This window comes from Meriones unguiculatus (genome assembly GCF_030254825.1).
Source record: "Meriones unguiculatus strain TT.TT164.6M chromosome 13 unlocalized genomic scaffold, Bangor_MerUng_6.1 Chr13_unordered_Scaffold_28, whole genome shotgun sequence".
Classification (NCBI taxonomy): domain Eukaryota; kingdom Metazoa; phylum Chordata; class Mammalia; order Rodentia; family Muridae; genus Meriones; species Meriones unguiculatus.
Window position 1 is genome coordinate 7,150,904 of NW_026843644.1, and position 22,050 is coordinate 7,172,953.

The window sequence follows — 22,050 nt, forward strand, 5'->3', positions numbered from 1 at the left end:
CCTTAGGTGTACAGATTTTAGTATTTTTATCCTATATTTTATATCCTATATCCACTTATGAGTGAGTATATACCCTGTAAGTCTTTCTGCTTCTGGGATACCTCACTCAGGATGATCTTTTCCACTTCCCACCATTTACCTGCAAATTTCATGTTTTCCTTGTTTTTCATTGCTGAGTAATATTCCATCGTATAGATATACCACAATTTCTGTATCCATTCCTCAACTGAGGGCCATCTGTGCCATTTCCAGCTTCTGGCTATTACAAATAAAGCTATTACAAACATAGTTGAGCAGATGTCCTTGTTGTATACTTGAGGGCCTTTTGGATATATGCTTAGAAGTGGTATAGCTGGATCTTGAGGAGGTGCTATTCCTAATTGTCTGAGAAAGTGTCAGGTTGATTTGTAAAGTTGTTGTATAAGTTTACATTCCCACCAGCAATGAAGGAGGGTTCCCCTTTCTCCAAATCCTATCCAGCATGAGTTGTCACTTGAGTTATTTGTCTTAGTCATTTTGATGGGTGTAAGGTGAAATCTCAGGGTGGTTTTGATTTGCATTTCCCTGATGACTAAGAATGTTGAACATTTCTTTAAGTGTTTCTCTGCCATTCTATATTCCTCTATTGAGAATTCTCTGTTTAGCTCTGTACCCAATTTTTTAATTTGGGTTACTTGATTTGTTGGTGTTTAACTTCTTGAAATTTTTATAAATACTGGATATTAACCTTCTGTCAGATATAGGGTTGGTGAAGATCCTTTCCCAATATGCAAGCAGTCATTTTATTTTGACAACAGTTTCCTTTGACTTATAGAAGTTTTTCAGTTTCATGAGGTCCCATTTATTGATTATTGCTCTTAGAGCCTGTACTGTTGAAGTTCTGTTCAGGAAGTTGTCCCTTGTTACAATGAGTTCAAGGCTCTTCCTCACTTTTTCTTCTAACAGGGTTAGTATGTCTGGTTTTATACTGAGGTCTTTGATCCACCTGAACTTTAGTTTTGTGCAGAGTGATAAATATGGATCTATTTGCATTTTCCTACATGTAGACATCCAGTTAGACCAGCACCTTTTGTTGAAGATGCTATCTTTTTTTTTCCATTGTATGGTTTTGGCATCTTTGCCAAAAATCAGTAGTCCATACTGTGTGGGTGTATTTCTGGGACTTCTATCCAATTCCATAGATCCACTAGTTGGTGTCTATGCAAGTACCATGCAGTTCTTATTACTGTTGCTCTATAGTACAGCTTGAGATCAGGAATGGAGATACTGCCAGAAAATCTTTTATTATGGAAGATTGTTTTAGCAATTCTGGGTTTCTTGTTATTCCATATGAAGTTGGGAATTTTTCTTTCAAGGTCTGTAAAGATTTGTGTTGGTAATTTGATGGGAATTACATTAAATCTGTAGATTGCATTTGGTAAGAGGACCATTTTTACTATGTTTATCCTGCCAAGCCATGAGCATGAGAGATCTTTCCATCTTCTGATATCTTCTTCTATTTCTTTCTTTAGAGACTTGAAATTTTTTCATACAAGTCTTTGACTTGCTTGGTTAGGGTCACACCAAGGTACTTTATGTCCTTTTTGACTATTGTGAAGGGTGTTGTTTACCTAAGTTCTTTCACAGCACTTTTGTCATTTGTATACAAAAGGGCTACTGATTTTTTGAGTTGATTTTGTATCCAGCCACATTGCTGAAAGTATTTGTCAGCTTTAGGGGTTCCCTGGTAGAATTTTGGGGGTCACTCAGGTATACTATCATATCATCTACAAATAGTGATACTTTGACTTCTTCTTTTCCCATTTGTATCCCCTTAATCTTCTTTAATTGTCTTATTACTCTAGCAAGGACTTCGAGAACTATGTTGAAGAGATATGGAGAGAGGGGGCAGCCTTGCCTTGTCCCTGAATTCAGTGGGATTGCTTTAAGTTTCTCTCCATTCAGTTTGATGTTGGCTATATGTTTCTGTATATTGCCTTTACTATGTTTAGGTATATGCCCTGTATCCCTGATCTCTCCAATACTTTAAAAGTGAATGGATGCTGGATTTTTTCAAATGCTTTTTCAGCATCTAAGGAGATTATCATGTGTTTATTTTTCTTTCAGTTTGTTAATATGGTGGATCATATCGATAGATTTTTGCATATTGAACCACCCCTGCATACCTGGCCTAAAGCCTACTTGGTTGTAGTGGATGATACCTTTGATGTGTTTTTGTATTGGGTTTTCAAAGTATTTTGTTGAGTACTTTTTCATCAATGCTCATAAGAGAGATTGGCCTGAAATTGTCTTTATGCTGGTGTATCCAGGCTGCTTGCTCCTGAATAACTAGGTTCTGGACATGCCATATTGCTTTGTCTTTTGTTGGTTGAGCTTTTATACTGGCCTTTACCTATTGGGATATCCTAGGTGTTGGATGTTAGTTTCTGGTACTTCCTGGAATCCTGTGGTGGGTCGAATCCCCTTGGCAGGAAGATGATTTTTCCCAAAGGAGCTCTCCTCCATTTTTTAGGTATGGTCACTGAATGGCAGGTGTTTTTCAGGAATTGCCACAGCTCATCTCAGGCGTACAGACCTGAGTAGTAATTGTTGCCTTTGTTAGTAAAAGGGGCTATCCTCTCACCCAGAGAAGTTCTGGAGACAGCTGCCCTGCTACTGGGTTTCTTGCTGTAAATGTAGTGACCTGCTGCTGTAACCTGAGTGCCCTGTGGCTTGGTCAGTTTAGTTAGGGATAACTGGTTGTTCCTTGAAGCAGTATCTGGGGGTTGATCTCAGGAAACCCAGGCTTCTGTAGGTCTCAGTTTGGAGCTCTGTGCCCCAGTACCCAAGTGGTAATCAGTGTAGCAGGTGAGCACCACTCTCATGTGTACAGCAGGAGGCTAGAGTAGGAGCCTGTGGATAACCAGAAACTTTTCTGGAGCTAGGTGTCCTGAGGTAGGGCCAGATATTTCCCCCACCTTTGGGTTTTCTCCCAATAGGAAGACTCAGTCTGTGGTGTTTGACGTGGTGTGTAGAATGCGTAGGCACTTGCCAATGATGGCTCCAAGCTGGTGACTGGGAAAGAAGCTGAGAACTTTTCCAAAAATGTTCCTGTGTATGGTGGATGTAGTGTGTGTGTGGAGAGTTGGCTGAGTTCTCTAAGCTGGGACCTGCTGTTTCCCTGCCTGTGGGGTTTACTCCAGACAGGGAAACCCAGCCTCTAGTGTCCGGGGGCACACAATTCTGTGATGGAGAGTAGGGCATATAAGCCTAGCAGCTGGAGGCACACTCAGGCCTGGCAGCTGTGCACCCACCGGTCTGCAGAACCTTTCCAGGGATAAAATGGGTGACCTGAGGTCAGTCCTGCTTTCTTCCCTGTTTTTTTTTCCTAGACTGGGGCTCCCAGTCTATGGTGCCCTGGAGAACATAATTTAGTCTGGAAAGTTTATCAGGACAGAAAGGTGTATCCTGGGACCCGGGATATCTTCCGGGTTCTTGCTGAGTGACCTGAGAGTGGACCTGACTGACTCCCACACCGTGGAGTTTCCTCTCACCTGGGAAACAGGATCTCTGTTGTTTTAAGGCCCAGAGTTCAGTCTTTTAGTTTCTGTACCAACATTGCTGTCCTACTCCTCAGACCCAATGTCCTTCTGGCACCACCATCTTGGATTCCCCCCTTCCTCATTCCTTTCAATTAATTTTGGTTGAAAGTCTATTTTATTAGATATTAGAATAGCTACTCCTGCTTGCTTCTTGGGTTCATTTGCTTGAAAACCTTATTCCTGCTGCAACATCCCAGGAACTTTCCCAGAGATTATCTGGGTGCTCTGAGGTTTTACCTGATTGTTTACCTCATCATTGGTTTTCTTCTTACATTTGAAACACAGTCAGTTGGGACCCACAGATTCAACTATTGGACGCCATGCAGTCTCTGCTACCCAGCTTATCAGACACAGTATGCAATCAGCCCAACCATCTGGGATCTATTTTTAATTTTTACTGAATATGAGTATTTTGATTGTATGCATGAATATGCACCTCTTGTGTGCCTAATCCTCACAGTAGTCTGAAGATGTCTTCAGAACTCATGAACTTATAGCAATTGATAGTAGTGGGTCCCAGGTAATCACTGACAATTGAGCCCAATTATTTGAAAGAGCAGCAAGAACTCCTCACTGCTGAGCCATCTGTCCTGTTTTATGTTGCTTATTTATGATCAGCATTTACATTTACATGTTAATATTTTCATCTTTCTATTTTTAGGTGTTTAAACATGCATTCCCTTTTAGTAAGATATCATTGAAGTTACAGTTTAAGCTGGGGCAGTGCAGATTTCTGGAGAATAAATATACAACAGGAGTGAATGTATAATTGCTTGTAGAAGCTTTAGTAAAGACCTCTGATTTCTTTCAATATTTTGTATTTGTTTGATTGACTTTAGAGGAGGCTCTGTCTTACTATATAGGTCTGGCTGTCCTAGAACTCTTTGAATAGATAATGCTGACATCCAGTTCAATAAGATACAGCTGCGTCTGCCTCCTGAGTGATGGAATTGAAGGCATGACAGAATACACCCAGCTTGTCCACCATTTTTTGTAGTTAGTAACTGTTAATAAATTTCTCTGATCTGTACTTAGTATTGATCATCTGTTAATTTCTCGCTCTCTGTGTCTCTGTCTCTATGTCTCTGTCTCTCTATTTCAAACCCTTCTCTCTGTTTGTCTTTGTCCACATTAATTGCCATGTCTATTCCAAAGCTATATCCTCTTCAAAAAGTTCAGATATGATACAGTTAAAACTTGTTATTCCGTTTTCTTCTAAAATGACTTAGTGATAACATTAATACTTCTTTTTTAATAGAAAAGTTTTAATCTTTATTTTTAATCTATAGACTACATTATTTAGTAAGGAGGATATACAAAACAATGATCAAAGAATAATCATGTGTTCTATTCCTTTTCTTTTGACTGGTCACTCAGAAATATGGTGCTATTGGCTATGATTATTGTTGCTTGCCACTCACATTATTTTTATCCATGTATTCACTGTAGTCCACTTTCCCTTCCACAAATATATGAGCCCCCCTCTTCACATACTGATATGCCACATCCCTGAGCCCTGGTCAAAACATAATATTCAGTACCATGTTGTCTTTTGACTGATGTTACCCATCTGTTCAGTGTCCCCTGATCAACACATCTCATTTGTTGCTATATAAGATATCATGACTGTGTTTTGTCTTTCCACTTGTATCATGACAGGGTCCTGACCTACTCACCCAAGTAACTGAAGATGATTCATAGATTGCTCAAGAACCCAACTAATGGCTACTTTATATTCATATCTTACAAACTGATGAAACACAGGTTTTTGAAGCACGCCTTTGTTTTTTTTTCAATCTAACCTTTAGCCTTTTTCACCTCTCCTACTTCACATCAAACACAGCACCCAACTGTATAACATTCACACTTTTGTGTCAGAAAATAAATTGAAGAAGCAGTAGAATTATATGATTATATTGACAATGACGTATAAATTATATTGTTGCCACTGTTTCTGTTGTACAAATGTATGGCATATTTTAGAATTTGGTGACCTTCAATGATGTACATGTGAAATTCAGCCAAGAAGAGTGGGCCTTGCTGGAACCTTCCCAGAAACAACTCTACAAAGATGTGATGCTAGAGACCTGTGAAAACCTCACTGCTATAGGTAAGACTGCAATTTTTCTTTCACTTTTAAAATAGACAACTTTTACTTTGTTATTGATCCTCTTCTATAATTCCAATTGAGAATGAGGAGGAATGAGGTAAATAAATCAGGCATGGTTCTAAGGGTCACAGAAGATAGTGATTTAAGTTTTGCCTTAATAATAACATGATATTTCCAATAATATATATTTTCTGGTACTATATTTTAGGCTACAATTGGGATGACCATAATATTGAAGAACATTTTCAAAGTTCTACAAGTAATAAAAGGTAACTTTATGTGCATGTTGATACAGATATAAATTCTTAAATTTTAATGTGTCCTGGAAGTCTGGTGTTTTTTGTTTGTTCGTTTGTTTGTTTGTTTGTTTATTGGCTGCTTTTTATTTTATGTTTTTGAAATAGATTTTTTTTCTGGGTATCTGTGACTTTCTTAGACTTGCTTATTAGACCAGCCTGACCTCAAAATAACACAGATCTGCCTGCTTCTGCCTCCACAAGTGCTGGAATTGAAGGCATGTACCAGCACACATGGCTGTGTCCTGGAAGTTTTAAAGAAAAGCAACAGTGTAAAAACAGCACTGCTTTAAGTGTACTTATGATCATTAAAATCTCATAATTCCATGTACTTCAATGTCAGATATCTGATTTGTGTTTACAAGGCACTCCCCTAAGATAGAAGAAAATAAAATAATATTGTAACAAAAATACCATTTGAATCATATGGACATTATGGCTACTGACTTGAACTGCCAATCTGTTTAGTCTCATTCTATCTACTCAGATATTGTAAGAGGTATACACACTGAATTGGTGATCGTTATGTGTCCAAAACCTTCTAATAAGCAAAAATTTCATAGTAGAACCAGTGTTACTCATTTTTGTGCAGTAACTTTGTAAAGTTTAGTGAAAGAAGCAGCTTATGAGAATCAAGAATATTGTTGTGGAGAAACCTTAATCCCTATATGACATGTCTATGATGAACAAAAAACAAACTGTGTTAATTCAATGTGGGAATCTTTATTATTTTTGTGAATTAAACTGGTATATCATATATCAAAATGATTCTAAGACACATGAGCACAGGGATATTGAAAGAAGCAGTGGCCCTGTCTTTCTCCAAGAACAATTGATTTGGTAGTAATTTACTGTGAGTAAATTTTCTGAATGTGATAAATGGTTACTGTTAATTGGTTTTGCAACTTCACTGAGAATTTATCAGCAAACTCATATTGCTGAAAATACCTATGAATACTAGGAATTTGGAACTTCTGCTTTTCCTGGCTCACTTTGTAAATGAAGTATCATTCATACAGTACAAAAATTTGTGAATGGGATTGCTGTGGTAAAACTCTGAATTTTTAAATACTCATCATATATAGGAGAAAACCTCTTATAGAAAAATGATGCTATAAAAGTGATCCACATCACAAATTATCTTACCATCACAGGGATCTTCAAAAATACCCATAATGAAGGGGAATACCGTGAATGTAAATAATGTGATATAACTTTAAAATTTGATTCTTCTTTACCATTAGACCAAATTATGAAATTAATTCATATAGATAAATATATTTATTAGTGTAATGAAATGACGGTGGTAAATCTTTCACATGTGCCAATTTTCTTTGCAGGCATGAAAGCAGTCATACTGGAGAGAAACCCTTTAAATGCACTCTATGTGGGAAAACCTTCCCCTATATCACTGTTCTTATATGGCATAAAAGAACACACACTGGAGAGAAGCCTTACAAATGTAATCAATGTGGTAAAGCCTTTGCAAAAAGCAGTCAGCTCATACGGCATAAAAGAACACATACTGGAGAGAAACATTATGAATGTAATGAGTGTGGCAAAGCCTTTGCACAAAACAGTACTCTCTTAAGACATAAAAGAACACACACTGGAGAGAAACCTTATGAATGTAATGACTGTGGCAAAGCCTTTGCACAAAACAGTACTCTCTTAAGCCATAAAAGAACACACACTGGAGAGAAACCTTATGAATGTAATGAGTGTGGCAAAGCCTTTGCACAAAACAGTACTCTCTTAAGCCATAAAAGAACACACACTGGAGAGAAACCTTATGAATGTAATGAGTGTGGTAAAGCCTGTGCAAAAACCAGTCATCTCATGAGCCATAAAAGAATACACACTGGAGAGAAACCTTATGAATGTAATGAGTGTGGCAAAGCCTTTGCACAAAACAGTACTCTCTTAAGCCATAAAAGAACACACACTGGAGAGAAACCTTATGAATGTAACCAGTGTGGTAAAGCCTTTGCACAAAACAGTCATCTCATAAGCCATAAAAGAACACACACTGGAGAGAAACCTTATGAATGTAATGAGTGTGGCAAAGCCTTTGCACAAAACAGTACTCTCTTAAGCCATAAAAGAACACACACTGGAGAGAAACCTTATGAATGTAACCAGTGTGGTAAAGCCTTTGCACAAAACAGTCATCTCATAAGCCATAAAATAACACACACTGGAGAGAAACCTTGTGAATGTAATCAGTGTGGTAAAGCCTTTGCAAAAAACAGTCATCTCATGAGCCATAAAAGAACACACACTGGAGAGAAACCTTATGAATGTAATGAGTGTGGCAAAGCCTTTGCACAAAACAGTACTCTCTTAAGCCATAAAAGAACACGCACTGGAGAGAAACCTTATGAATGTAACCAGTGTGGTAAAGCCTTTGCACAAAACAGTACTCTCTTAAGCCATAAAAGAACACACACTGGAGAGAAACCTTATGAATGTAATGAGTGTGGTAAAGCCTGTGCAAAAACCAGTCATCTCATGAGCCATAAAAGAATACACACTGGAGAGAAACCTTATGAATGTAATGAGTGTGGCAAAGCCTTTGCAGAAAACAGTCATCTCATAAGACATAAAAGAACACATACTGGAAAGAAACCTTATGAATATACCCAATCTGATAAAGCCTTTGCACAGCAGAGCAGTCTCCAAAAACAGGAAAAGACACACAGTGGAGAGAAGCCTTGTGAGGGTAATTAGTGTGATAAAGCCTTTGCATGTAACAATCATCTCCTAAGACAACAGCACATTCTGGAGGGAAACCATATGAATATAACTACGTGGCAAAGCCTTTGCACATAACATCTCCTAATACATAAAAGAACACATACTGGAAAGATGTCTGACTGTAACCAATGTGAAAAAACTTTTGGACTTCAGAATCATCTTCACACTCATGAAAGAAATCCTAATGGACAGAAAGCCTGTGAGTGCTTTAAACATGGTGAAACCATTCCACATTTGTATAATCTTCATCATCATGAAAGGATTCATAATAGAGGAAAAACTTATGAATGTGTTAAAATGGTGAGGCCTTGCATAAATCTAGAATCATCATCATCATAAAAGTATCCTTACTGGAGAGGAATTCTGTGAGTATAAGCGATGTGGAAAGGCCTTTGTGTACTTTGGTCCACTGAGATGCAACAGAACTGTAAAACTAGCTCAGTGGAAATGACCTCCCTTTTCTGAAGGGAACATGCAACAGTATTATATAATAAGGGGCAATAGGAATCGAGGGTAGTCATGGGGCAGAGAAGGGAGGGAGATTACTATTGGAATTTAAAGTAAATAAACTTATTTTTAAAAAGAATACAATTAATGGTGAATATCAATTACATGCAACAGTATTATATAATAAGGTGTTTATGGAAGACTTATTGATAATCCTGATTCTCAACATTTACTGTTTTCAATTGCCTCAGTTTACACAAGAAACTTTTAGTCCAGTGGATGAATATGTAGGGAATGGTGAACTAACACCAGCCAGGAAGTTCTCTGAGAGTATCACAACAGTGGTAGCCTGTAGAAGTTTCTTTGTGTACACATACCTATTGTTCCAGGGGTTCTATTGAAAACCATCACAACCCAGACTGAAGTTTGAGATGTGAGGGAGGAGGCTTTCTCTTCCATGTATGATCCTGCTGCTGATCTAGTTGTATAACCATGGCAAGGATGAGTTTTCTCTGCCTGACTTCATCTGGAGAGTGTCTTTACACATAGATGCCATCAATCAAGTTTGATACATGGCCTATGACACAGATCCCTGATAACTCTCCCCTCCCTTCAAATATAGGATAATTAGGTTCCATGTTCTTGTTCACATGATAGGAATGTGCTTTTTAATGCAAATCAAGCATCCTTGAAGTGCTCAGTTTCAAACAATTATCTACACCTATCCTTAGAACATCCCAGTCACTCCCCAAGGGGTACATACCCTCTGTTTTCTGGAATTAAAGTTTAACTTACTTTCTGAGGTGGTTCCCAGAGTGTCCTGATCACTGTTATGCTTGTCGTTCTTCCAAGCTTTATACCTCATCTTCTGGCCCCTCCTTCCTTTCTAGGCTGGTGAGAAACAGCCTCCAGGAAGCAAGAAAACCACGTTCTCGGAAATGCTTGTGATAAAATGTTTTACATTTCATAGCATTTCAAATTTCATGTGTTTCTGGATATGAGATGGTAAATCAAACAGTGTCTTTGGGATGGGACTCTTTAAAATGAGTTATACCTAGTGTTGATTTCACAGTAAGGTTGCAGGCAAGCTTCATGGTATGAAATCTTCTGAGTTGAGCACAGTGGCCTATGGAGGAGAAATAAGAGCAGAAATTTTATTTCCCTGTTTTCAATAGCTGAGTAGTGTTCTGATAATGTATGGGTAGATGGCAGAGGAGGGGAACTCTTCTTTTCAGTGGTTTAAGGAAAAGGGATTGGGGGAAAGAGGGAAGGAGTGTAGGACCAGTAGGAGTTGAGGGAGTAGCCTTTAATAGGGATATATAATGAATAAATTGTGAAAAAATAACAATGATTAATAAAATAAAAATGAATTAGAAAAATAAAACTTATAAGCAAAACTTCGAGTCCAGTCTGGGTACCCACCCTCCCTCAAAGAAAAGAAAGAAGGCATAAAGAAAGAAAAAAAAATTAGAATCTTTGTCTTTGCCACCTTTCTTTCTTGTGAGCTCATTTTTTAATCATTACCTAATGGAGAACATGCTGTTCTCTCTGAAGTTTATACTTCCATAGACATAGGTTTCATACCTGGAACAAATGGCAGAAGTTCATATTTAACATATCAAAACAGACCTAGCTGCTAATTTTCTTCCAGCAATCCCTCAGTCCTTCCATGTTATATGGTCCTCCAGGCTGGCATAGCGCACCTAATACCCTGAATTCTTCCCAGAGCCTGAGCTAAACTCATTCCTCCCTACCCCATATATAGGCAAACTATTTTGGCTTCCTGGTCCTGTTGAAAGCCATGCAGGAGCAACAGCAAAACATCTGTTGCACTCATGGAATGTGGCTCCCCCGTTAGCATAGTCATGATGAGTTTGTCTTGGAGAAGCATAACCCCAAGAACTGCTTATACTGAGGACTTTGTGCTGTTGTGGAACATAGCTCTGTTTGATGCCATTATGATGCCCATATTCCTCATTTGGTGTCTGTTGTTATTCCCCATTTTCATTTCTTATGTTGCTGATTTGCGTATTTTCTCTCTGGCTTTTAGTTAGTTTGGCTAAGGGTTTGTCTACCTTGTTGATTTTCTCAAAGAATCAGCTCTTGGTCCCATTGATTGTTTGAATTGTTTTCTTTGTTTCTAATTCATTGATTTCTTAGTTTGAATATTTCCAATCATCTACTCCACTTGTGTGTGTCTGCTTAAGTTGAAGTCACACCATAATTCTACCAGACATTTAAAAGGAGCTACAATAATCCTTCCTAAAGTATCAAGAAAAGAGACGATAAGAACAAAAAGAAAAGAAAAAGAAGGAACCCTTTAAAACTCTTTCTAGAAATCCAGCATTGCTGTCATAAGCAATCCAGTAAAAAACAAAAAACAACAACAAAAGAAAACTACAGGCCAAAACTGTTGATAAAAATAGACTTTCAACCAAAGTTAATCAAAAAAGATAAGGAGGGGGGCTGGATAGATGAGGTTAAGAACTGACTGACTGCTCTTCCAAAGGTCCTGAGTTCAATTCCCAGCAACCATACGGTGGCTCACAACCTTCTATAATGAGATCTGGTGTTCTCTTCTGGTGTGCAGGTGTACATGCTGGCAGGATAATGTATACATAATAAATAAATAAATAAATCTTAAAAAAAGAAATTAAAAAAAAGATAAGGAGGGACAGTTCATTCTCATCAAAGGAAAATTTCATCAGGAGGACATCACAGTCCTGAACATCTATGCCCCAAATACAAGAGCACCTGCTTTTGTAAGTAAAAACATGATTAAATCTTAAATCACACATCGATCCCAACACCTTAATAGTGGGAGACTTCAACACTCCACTCTCATCAAGGGACAGATCATCTAGACAAAAGCTAAACAGGGAGAAATGACACTTACAGAGCAAATTTACTAAAGCAAATAGACCTAATGTCTACAGAACTTTTCAACCAAACACAATGGAGTATGCCTTATTTTCAGTACCTCATGGAAATTTCTCAAAAATTGACCACATAGTCAGGCACAAAGCAAGTTTCAACAGATGCAAGAAAATAAAAATAATTTCTTGTATCCTTTCAGACCACCATGGCCTAAAACTGTACCTCAACAACAACAGAAACTACAAAAGCATACATACATATGGTAACTAAACAACTCTCCACTCAGTAACAGCTTTGTCAGGAAAGAAACAAAAAAAGAAATTGGAGACTTCCTAAAATTCAATGAAAATGAAGGCACAACATACCAAACTTATGGGAAACAATGAAAGTGCTCCTAAGAGGAAAGTTCATAGCATTAAGTTTCTCCAAAAAGAAGTTCTAGACAAGCAATTTAATGGCAAACCTAAAATCCCTAGTATAAAAAGAAGTAGACACACACAAGAAGAGAAGATGATTGGAAATATTCAAACTCAGAGGTGAAATCAATGAATTAGAAACAAAGAAAACAATTCGAAGAACCAATGTGACCAAAAGCTGGTTCTTTGAGAAAATCAACAAGATAGACAAACCTTTAGTGAAACTAACTGAAAGGCTAATAGAAACTATCCAAATCAGCAAAATCAGAAATGAAAATGGGGGCATAACAACAGACACTGAGGAAATCCAAACAATCATTAGGTCACACTACAAAAGCCTATATGCCACAAAATTTGAAAATCTAAATGAAATGGACAATTTTCTTCATAGATTCCATCTATCAAAATTAAATCAAGATCAGGCAGAAAGACTGAATAGTCCTATATCCCCCAAGGAAATAGAAGCAGTCACCACAAGTCTCTCTTCCAAAAAAAATGCCCAGGCCACATGGTTTCAGCACAGAATTCTACCAGACCTTCAAAGAAATGCTAACTCCAATTCAACTTAAATTAGTCCACAAAATAGAAACAGAAGGAACATTACCAAATTCATTCTAGATAGCCACAGTCACCTTGAAACCTAAACTACACAAAGACCCAACCAAAAAAGAGAAATTCAGACCTATTGCTCTTATGAGAATTGGTGGAAAAATATTCAATAAAATATTGGCAAACCTAATTCAAGAATATATAAAAGATATCATCCACCATGACCAAGTAGGCTTCATCTCATGCATGCAGGGGTGGTTCAGTAAATGGAAATCCATCATTTAAACAAACTGAAGGAGGAAAACCACATGATCATCTCCTTAGACATTTGATAAAATCCAACATCCATTCATGTTTAAAGTCTTGGAGAGATCAGATATACAAGGCACATAGCTAAACATAGTGAAGAAAATACACAGCAAGTCTATAGCTAACATCAAACTAAATGGAAAAAAAAAACTTACATCAATCCCACTGAAATCAGGGACAAGGCAAGGCTGCCCAAGTACTGGAAGTCTTTGCTAGAGCAATAAGACAACTAAAGGAGATCAAGGGGATACAAATTGAAATGGAAGAAATCAAAGTATCACTATTTGCAGAAGATATGATAGTCTACATGAATGACACCAAAAATTCATCCAGAGAACACCTTCAGCTGATAAACACCTTCAGCCTTGCCAGGCCACAGAGGAGGACAATGAAGTCAGTTTGGATGAGATCAGATAAGCTAGGGTCAGATGAAAGGGGAAGAGGACCTCCCTTATCTCTGGACTTGGAGAGGGGCATAGGAGGAGATGAGGAGGAGTAGGTGGAATTGGGAGGGGAGGAAAGAGGGGGCTACAGCTGGGGTACAAAGTGAATAAGCTCTAATTAGTATAAAAAATAAAAACTTAATTTAAAAAATTGAACAGCAAAAAGTTTAAAGAAAAAAGTTGCACTTAGCACTTTTGGAACTGAATACAGCTGGCAGCCTTCAACAAAGATAGTGGTAAAACCATGGCTCCACCTTCTTTATCCATGAACCAACATGGTGGCTAGCCATGTGTTGCTGCATACTGTGGCCGCCAATGCAAAACAGCCATTAGGTGTCACTGATGGTGTTACTACAGCCTACAGTATAGCACTGTGGAGCATTTACAGTTCCCCATAACTAAAATTTCTAAAATTGTAATCAAATACGTTTTAGAACCAACTGCATAAAAGAACAGTACTTTAACTATTCTGGCCATACCAAACCTGTCAGCCAAAAAGAAACAGCATTAATCCATGCACTCAGGAGCTGGTAGTAGGTATATAATGGTTAACAATTACCTGAATACAACCCCATATAATCCTATGGTAACATGGAGCTACAGTCTTATTCTCCCATTAAAGAGCATAAGCAGACATTTTGCATCGGAGAATCTCCAGCCTTTTAAGTGAAAACCAACATATTTTACAGTTCTTTCTCAAATCATATTTGCAGGTTTACAAAACCAAATCAAATACAGTTCATATGTCCTCTGGCTTTCTATATATACTCTGACCTTCCATAAAATTCTATATAACTTCAGGTTACTTTGGACAAGCTTTTCTTTTCTTTCTTTTCTTTTTTCTTTTCTTTCTTTTTTCTTTTCTTTTCTTTATTGTCCTAGTCTCTTGCCTTCTCTCTTGCTTTTCAGACAACATAAAAACCTTCATCAAAATCCTTCTCAACATTTCTTTACTAAGCCATTTTTTTTTTACCATCTTGAGATGATATACTGTAGAAACTGCACTTTTCTTAATTGCCTCAAACAATATGGCTTGGTTTCATTTGGTAAAATGAATAAAATAAATACCAAGATCTTTTGACCTCTCCAAAGGGTTGAGAAACTGTTCCATGTTCTTTGTTAGATAGCCCAAGGTCATCATTTTAAATGCCTGATAAACTTTAAAATGTGCCATAGTCTTAAAAATTTAAACATTCTCCAAAACTTGTTTTTGCTATATGAAAATAAATTACCCTTTTTAGGAGTAAAATCACAAAGCATAACCATAATTTTGAAAGTCAGAATCAAAATTTAAAACTAAATTTTACCAATGCAAACAATCCAATCTCTAAATTCAATACCAATTTAGAAAGAGTCTTGTTTTCTTAGTCTAAAAGGAAACGGGATAAACAAAATTCATTTTGACTAAGAGGTTCTGTAACCACTCTTTTCCTTTGTTCTACCCCACGTGGCAATTTCAAAATGGTGAAGTCACATCAGAATGCATGACAAGCCACATGGTTGCTATTTAAAAACATCTGTGATTCTACAGATCTAATAAACACATATGCACACATTTATGTTCTAAACAAGAGTTTGAATTTAATCTTTAGACATATTCAATAACTGTTAAGCTATAAACAAGACATACAGAGCATATTAACCATTTAAGATCAGTCAAAAATATGAAGTGGTGATATATACATTTAAACTGAGAAAACTTCTCTTACTCCATCCAGCTGTAATTGTCCTATCAGTCTGGGCAAGCTCTCACAGCCCACCCTGCTCTTGGGAGTCCTCTATCTGTCCCGCCCTGAGGCATGCCCCCACCAAAGACCAAAGGCTTCCCAGCTTATAGTGCTAGGAGCATGGGGCAAGCAAAGTCACCATAGTGCACAGCTGTTTGGTCACCTGCCTACTGAGACCATCATAAACAAACAAACCCATAAAAGAACACAAGAAAAATAATGTACCAATACAATGTGTACAAAAAAAAGGGAGAAGAAGGAAAACCTGAAGGTGTAGTGGTCCATCTCTCAATGGCCCTCTTCCCTGTTCCATTAGGGAGTGGCCTTCCCCCAAATTGCACTCCATACAATTATACTAGCCTGAAATGGCAGCCTGTTATTATACCAGACCAGTTGATCTGAAATCTCAATTCCCTCAGCCCACTCCTGCCATGGGGCATTGCTGCTGCTTCCCCCACCATGAAGAAAATGCACTCAACAATCATAGCTCCTAGCTGGGCAGGAGCAGTCCTGACAATTTCATCCCCAGACCCACCCTTGTATTCTCTCCCTCTGGCTGCCAGAACACCTGATTCTGCCACAGCAGGAAGTGGAGAAGGTGAACAGGATGAGGGTGGAGGGGGTGAAAGGAACAAGGAGGGATTACAGCAAGTCTGTCTCATAGCATCCATCACAGTCCCATACTCCAATACAAACAAACATTCATAAACACAAGGAACAAAATAGACAGACAAATGCATGCATACTTGCTGCTACACTACTGAAAACAAAACCAGAACCAAGTGTCTGGCTTTTGTTCATGGTTGGAAAGGCAAAAGCAGAAACAGGTTCTTCCTCTGGGAAAGGCACATCTGTCCCAAAGAAGTTTCTAAACACAAGGAATAAAATAGGACAGGTGCAGACTGAGTGGCCGTGTAGCCAGATCATAAGGTAAGCTCAGATCCATGGAACTTTAGATCACTGCTCTGGTTTCCCTGCCACAAAAGCTCCAGAGCAGTGTGTGATTCTGAATCACCTCCCAACCTCAGGACTCTACCCAAGTGCCCACCAAAAAAAAAAAGAAAAAAGAAAAGAAAAAGAAAACAAACAAACAAACAACAACAACAACAAAAAACAACGAAGCCAGGGGTAATCCCCTGACTTTGGCAGCTGTGATTACCCTGAAGTCTTCCTCTGATCACATCCTGCTGCCATCACCAATATGAACACCTGAGGATTTTTTATAATAGAGGACAGAAAGTAATCACACACATGCACACTTAGATACTTACGAGCCGCAATAAGACCATCTAGGTCAGGGTCCTGGAGTCTTGGGGATCCTGATGAGCCCCGCAAATGTTATTCTCAGTTCATGAGACCCCAAAAGGTCACCAGGAATTGACTCCACTGAAAACATATGAGGGCTTATTTAATACAAGCTCGAGTCTGGGTCACAACAACCTCCTTGGTGAAGAGGAGGAGTATGGCAGGGTGGTCTAGGGCAACAAGGTTTTTAAAGGGAAAAGCCATAGGCAGTGAGTTACATGCCTTGGAGTTACATGACTGTGTAAGGGAAATTTACTTTTGAAATGATTGTTTTACTTTACATGCTAAGACACTAAATGGTTCTGGCCTGAACATCTGGTCTGGTAACCTAGCAACTATATCTCTACTGGGCAAGAAAAGAATGTGGTAGGGCTAGTTCACCCCTGAAGGTGGCTGGACATGTATACACCTGTCTGGTCTTTCTTCAGTCTTATGCTTTAAACTTTAAACCAAAGCCCCTCCCCAAAAAATTAAAAAATAAAACCTAAATTTTGATTCTTTGGTCTCTCACTGTGTAGTAATTCCTTTGTCTCAGAAATGTAAAAACTATGAAGTCCACTGGAATTTGCTTCACCCATGTGATGTAAATATGTAAATATGTATATTGATGTGTTTGCATGAACTAGGTCAGTCTGTTTTTTTGGTATATTTTACATGAGTGTATGTCAATTATCTGGCTATAAGGAGTTCCTTTTTCATCGTCCATGGAATATGTGCAAATATATACAGATTTATATATCTGATCATTTGTCTACGTGTATGTATGGGAGAACAGGCCACAACAGCTGGTCAGGGAAGATGTTTTCTTAAAGGGAAGCTTGAACTTGCTACAGTTCCTGCAGAGGACATGCTAGCTGAAATCAGCATCATCGTCATAAGTAAGCTTGTAGGACTTTGTTAGTAAAATTTCTTGTTTCACCCACTTTTTTCAGTGAGTGTGTGTGCCTGTGACCTCTATCTTTTCTATCCATTTCTCTTTAGATCATGGAGGGTTAATGGGACCCTAAAACTCTACCAGACCTTTGAGCCTGCCTAAGAGAAAGGAAAGATGACTGCCACTGAGCCCATAGTGGCCTGAAGAATATCTCTGGGTAAACAAGCCTGGAATTCTTTGTCAGTCTAATTAAGACCACCTGTTGTTGAGCAATAAAAACATTAGGGAAAGAGTGACTTTGTCGTCAGAGTGACCAGAAAGCCTTAAATGGCTCAATTGGTAAAGCACCAGGCTCCAAGTAAGGAGACTGAGGATTAACACCTAAATAAAACTACTTTTGACTTCATCAAGATGCCCAAATTAAGTTTAGGTATACAGAAAGAGACAAATATAAGTCCCTGACCCTGAATTCACCTGCCTTGGTCTTTCCAAGCTGGGTATTCACTTCTGGATATTAACAATTATCAATTATTTTGAGGCTAAAATTTCATCATGAAATTTCTTCCTTCCCTTTTCTTTCTCCAGGCCTTCCCACACACTGCCCCATGCTCACCTTCAAATTCATGGCTTCTTTCTTCATTTTTATTTCATGTGTTATATATACATGTATTTTAAAATATAAACTGCTTGTTTTTTGAAGTATATGCAAATTTATTGTCTTTAATCAGTGCTTTCAGTTCCAAAATCATGTAAGATAATTACAGACATATATACATAAACTGTGACAGAACCCTTTTCCATTTTATCTCATATTTTTAATTATAAGATGAAAATGTTTTACTATCTTGACCACAGTAAATTACTTACAAATGATGTAAGATTGTGAAGCTTCTCTTGCTGATGAGTGAGGCTTACCTGCCATGGTAGACTCTCACCCTTGTTTGTGTCTTCTTTAGATCCCGTTTCAGTTTTGCTCAACAGCATTTTCTGGAGGGCATGGGCCACTGCCTACACTACATTTCATATGGAATAACTGGGCTCAGACTTGGTCATCCCATCATTTTCTTCTGATTTAATCTGTATTGAAATGTTTGCTGTGTATGGTTTATGATTTCTACATAGCAAAGCAGGTGAGTAATCAAAGTTGTCAATCCAGAATTTATGGAAGAATCTCCTGGGTACTGCGGGGATATATGTGCCTCGAGAAAATGCTTTAAGCGAGGGATGGTTCTTTTCTTTTAACATGAGAAGATTCCTCTGAAAAAGTTTATAATATCATTCTTATTTGATACAGACTCTAAATATAATGTGTTGCTTGGCCATCTTCCACACCTTCCTTCTGGTTGAAAATATTTTATTTGCCATAAGGAAAACACATCAATTATTTATATCACTATAAACTACCTGTATATTTGCCTGTGTATTTTGGTTCAAGTCCAGCAAATCAACACCAACTAGTACCCAAGTATCAATTAGCTGGGATTTTTTTTCCGAAAACAGACACACACATAGATTGATCTTTCTTCCTTCTTTCTTCCTCCTCCACCTCTTCCTTTTTCTCTTGGCCCATGTATATATGCCTTCATGTCAGCAGAGGAAGCCTTATGCACAGAGCTTACCACTGAGCACAGAGCCTCCAGCACACCAAGCATTATTTAGTGTCCTGCCTGCTCACACACCGCTGGCCAGCAGAGGGCGCCAGAACACCCTAAACAAGGTCATGATGCCCAACCTGAGCTCAGGCGGGTTGGACCAATCCCCCCAGGATGCAGGCAGCAGGGTGGGAGTGCAGGATTGTGCATCTCTCTTTAGTCACCCCCCCGTCTGCGGTTCTGCCCCACGCACGAGGCGTTAGGGGACTCCAGGCAGACGGACTGACAGATGTCGGTGGACAGGGGAGGGATTGCTTGCAGTCAAATATCTGAGTCCCCCACCCCGTCTCCCTCATGAATCCTGTCCCTTGTGCTGCCTATAAAGCCCCTGCGGGCTAGTCCCTAAATCACGTGCCGGGGTCCCTCAGCTTTGCTCATGGGTGGCATGGCAAAAAGCCTGGAAGTAGGCTGGGGAAGCCTCTTCACGCTACTGCAGGCCTCAGTGGCATACAGCCAACACAGCCTTTCCCCTGGTCCCTGTGTTGGTAAATCTAAGGTCTTGCCAGGCAAGCTTGCAATAGCCTTTAATCCAGGCACATGGGATGCAGACACAGGATGATCTTTGTGATTTCAATGTAAACCTGGTTGGCAAAGACAGTCCAGGACAGTCAGGCCTACACAGAGAAATCCAGTCTTAAAAATCAAATCAGAAAATAAGATTAAAACAGAACATTTGCGCTGGGTTTGGTGGCACAGGCCTTTATTCCCAGCAGTCTAGCAGGCAGAAGCAGGCCAATCTCAGTGAGTTCAATATCAGCCTGGTCTACAAATTTAGTCCAAGTTAGCCAGGGCTAAAACAGAGAAACTCTGTCTCAAAATACCAAATCATTCATGTATATAAATTCATGCATATAAATTTTAATATATATTTAAATACATCTTTAATATATTTATTAAATATAAAGTTATTGAATGTATTAATATGAGTTAATGTTTGATAAATATATAATGTAGTTAATATATTATATATTTAATATATATCAATACATATTTTGTTTTAATCATATATATAAAATCTGAGCCAGGCATGGTGGCACATGTCTGTAATGCCAGCTCTCTGGGAGGCACAACTATGCTGATCTGCATGAGTTCAATGTCACCCTGGTCTACAAATCAAGTCTAGGACATGCAAGGGAACAGAGTCTAATAAAACAGGGTCCTTCACACCCACATATCTAGAGTTGTCTGAAATAACAGAGTGTGACTTAAACTATGTTATAAGAAAGTCTTGCCAGGCATGGTGGCACACATCCTTAGTCTCAGCACTTGAGAGGCTGAAGAAGGTGGGTCTCTGTGAGTTCAAGGTTAAACTGATTTACAGAGAGAGTCCTGGACAGGCAACAATGCACAGAGACACCATGTCTCAAAAAAAGCACATTAAGTTAAATGAAATGAAATTAAAAGAAAATATCAAATCCTGGCATATTGGCACATGCCTTTAATACCAGCACTCTGGCTGGCAAAGGGGGTGGATCTATGTGAATTTAAGGCCTGCTTGGTCTAGAAAGCATGTCCAGATCAGTCAAAGCCATACAGAAAAAAACTGTGTCTCAAAAAACAGCTTCCTGAGATGTAAACAAAAACGGTTAATTTCTTTACTCATTTCTGAGGGCTCAGGTTGGAGCTGAGGACAGAGATCTACTTGAGTGGGAAAACGACCTCAGGCATGTTTCTTTCTTTCTTTGTTTCTTTGTGTGTTTTTATTTTTAAATTATTCACATGGCCCAGGGTCATGTCCACTTTGGATTTTCCCAGGTGTCCCTGCTCTGTCTATACTCTTCCTCAGATCTGAAATAACTTACTCCTCCCCCATACCTAGTACCCATCAGGTTCATTTCTTTTATATTTCTTTTTTATTCACTGAACACTTCTAGTCTCTCACTCAAGGGGGAAGAAACTTTTCATTTTCCTGTAGAGACATTGAACCCTCCTAAGCTGACTAGTCTGGAAACCCAGTCCCCAGCAAGCAGCCGGAAAGAAGAAATGTTAATATTTACAAGAAATTGTGAACATCATGATTTATTGTACATAAAAACATTTTCTGGTCCTGGAATTACCATGATTAGATGAATTTTTAATGCTGTGACAGTTCAGGCAGACTGTTGGGTGAACGTTTTGAAAGGCAAATGTTGTTATAAACAAAAATGAAAATTCCAACCATTCTATTTTACCAATAAAGATTCAGGAGCCAGATGCTGCAGAGAAAAGATTCTAGCTCAGAGATGCAGATAAAGCACCCAGCTGGCCTTCCTTCTCAGCTTCAGTCCAAATGGAGAAAAAAAAATGTTCACTAGCTCAACTCATGCCCAGGAGAAAAAAAGCCAAAAATCTTGAGGCCAAAGGCTTCCTAGAAATCCCAGGGTGCTAAGGAGCTGAAGCTTAAGCTAAAGCTAAAGCAAAATTCTGAGATAAGCCTTTCCACACTGTCTTAAATACCTCTCAACTCAAAGTCCCTCCTGCTCTTTAATGTCTGTAAGCATGTTTCTGGCTTCAATTCTTGACCTAGGGTTAACTTTAGTAAATCTTGTGTCCAGAAAGTTCTTGGATTAAAGGTGTCTGCTAGAGCTGGTTGAACCATACCATAATCACCTGTTTACAATAAACAAAAATTTCTTGGATTGTAGGTGTGTGATAGGGCTCAATCACACTGATCAATAAACAGTGTTTTACCATTCACAATTTTGGGGTTCATAATGGGATCAAATAT

General features: G+C 38.5%; 1 protein-coding gene across 1 annotated transcript; it reads left to right on the top strand.

Annotated features, from left to right (window-relative positions):
- Positions 1-5,576: 5,576 nt before the first annotated feature.
- LOC132650647 (zinc finger protein OZF-like) lies at positions 5,577-8,750 on the top strand (the record flags this gene model as incomplete). The annotated part of the gene is given in 3 exon segments (XM_060375999.1): positions 5,577-5,691; positions 5,900-5,960; positions 7,328-8,750. Coding segments are annotated over 3 exon segments (1,599 nt in total), but the record flags the coding sequence as incomplete, so codon positions are not given.
- Between the last annotated feature and the right edge of the window lie 13,300 nt (positions 8,751-22,050).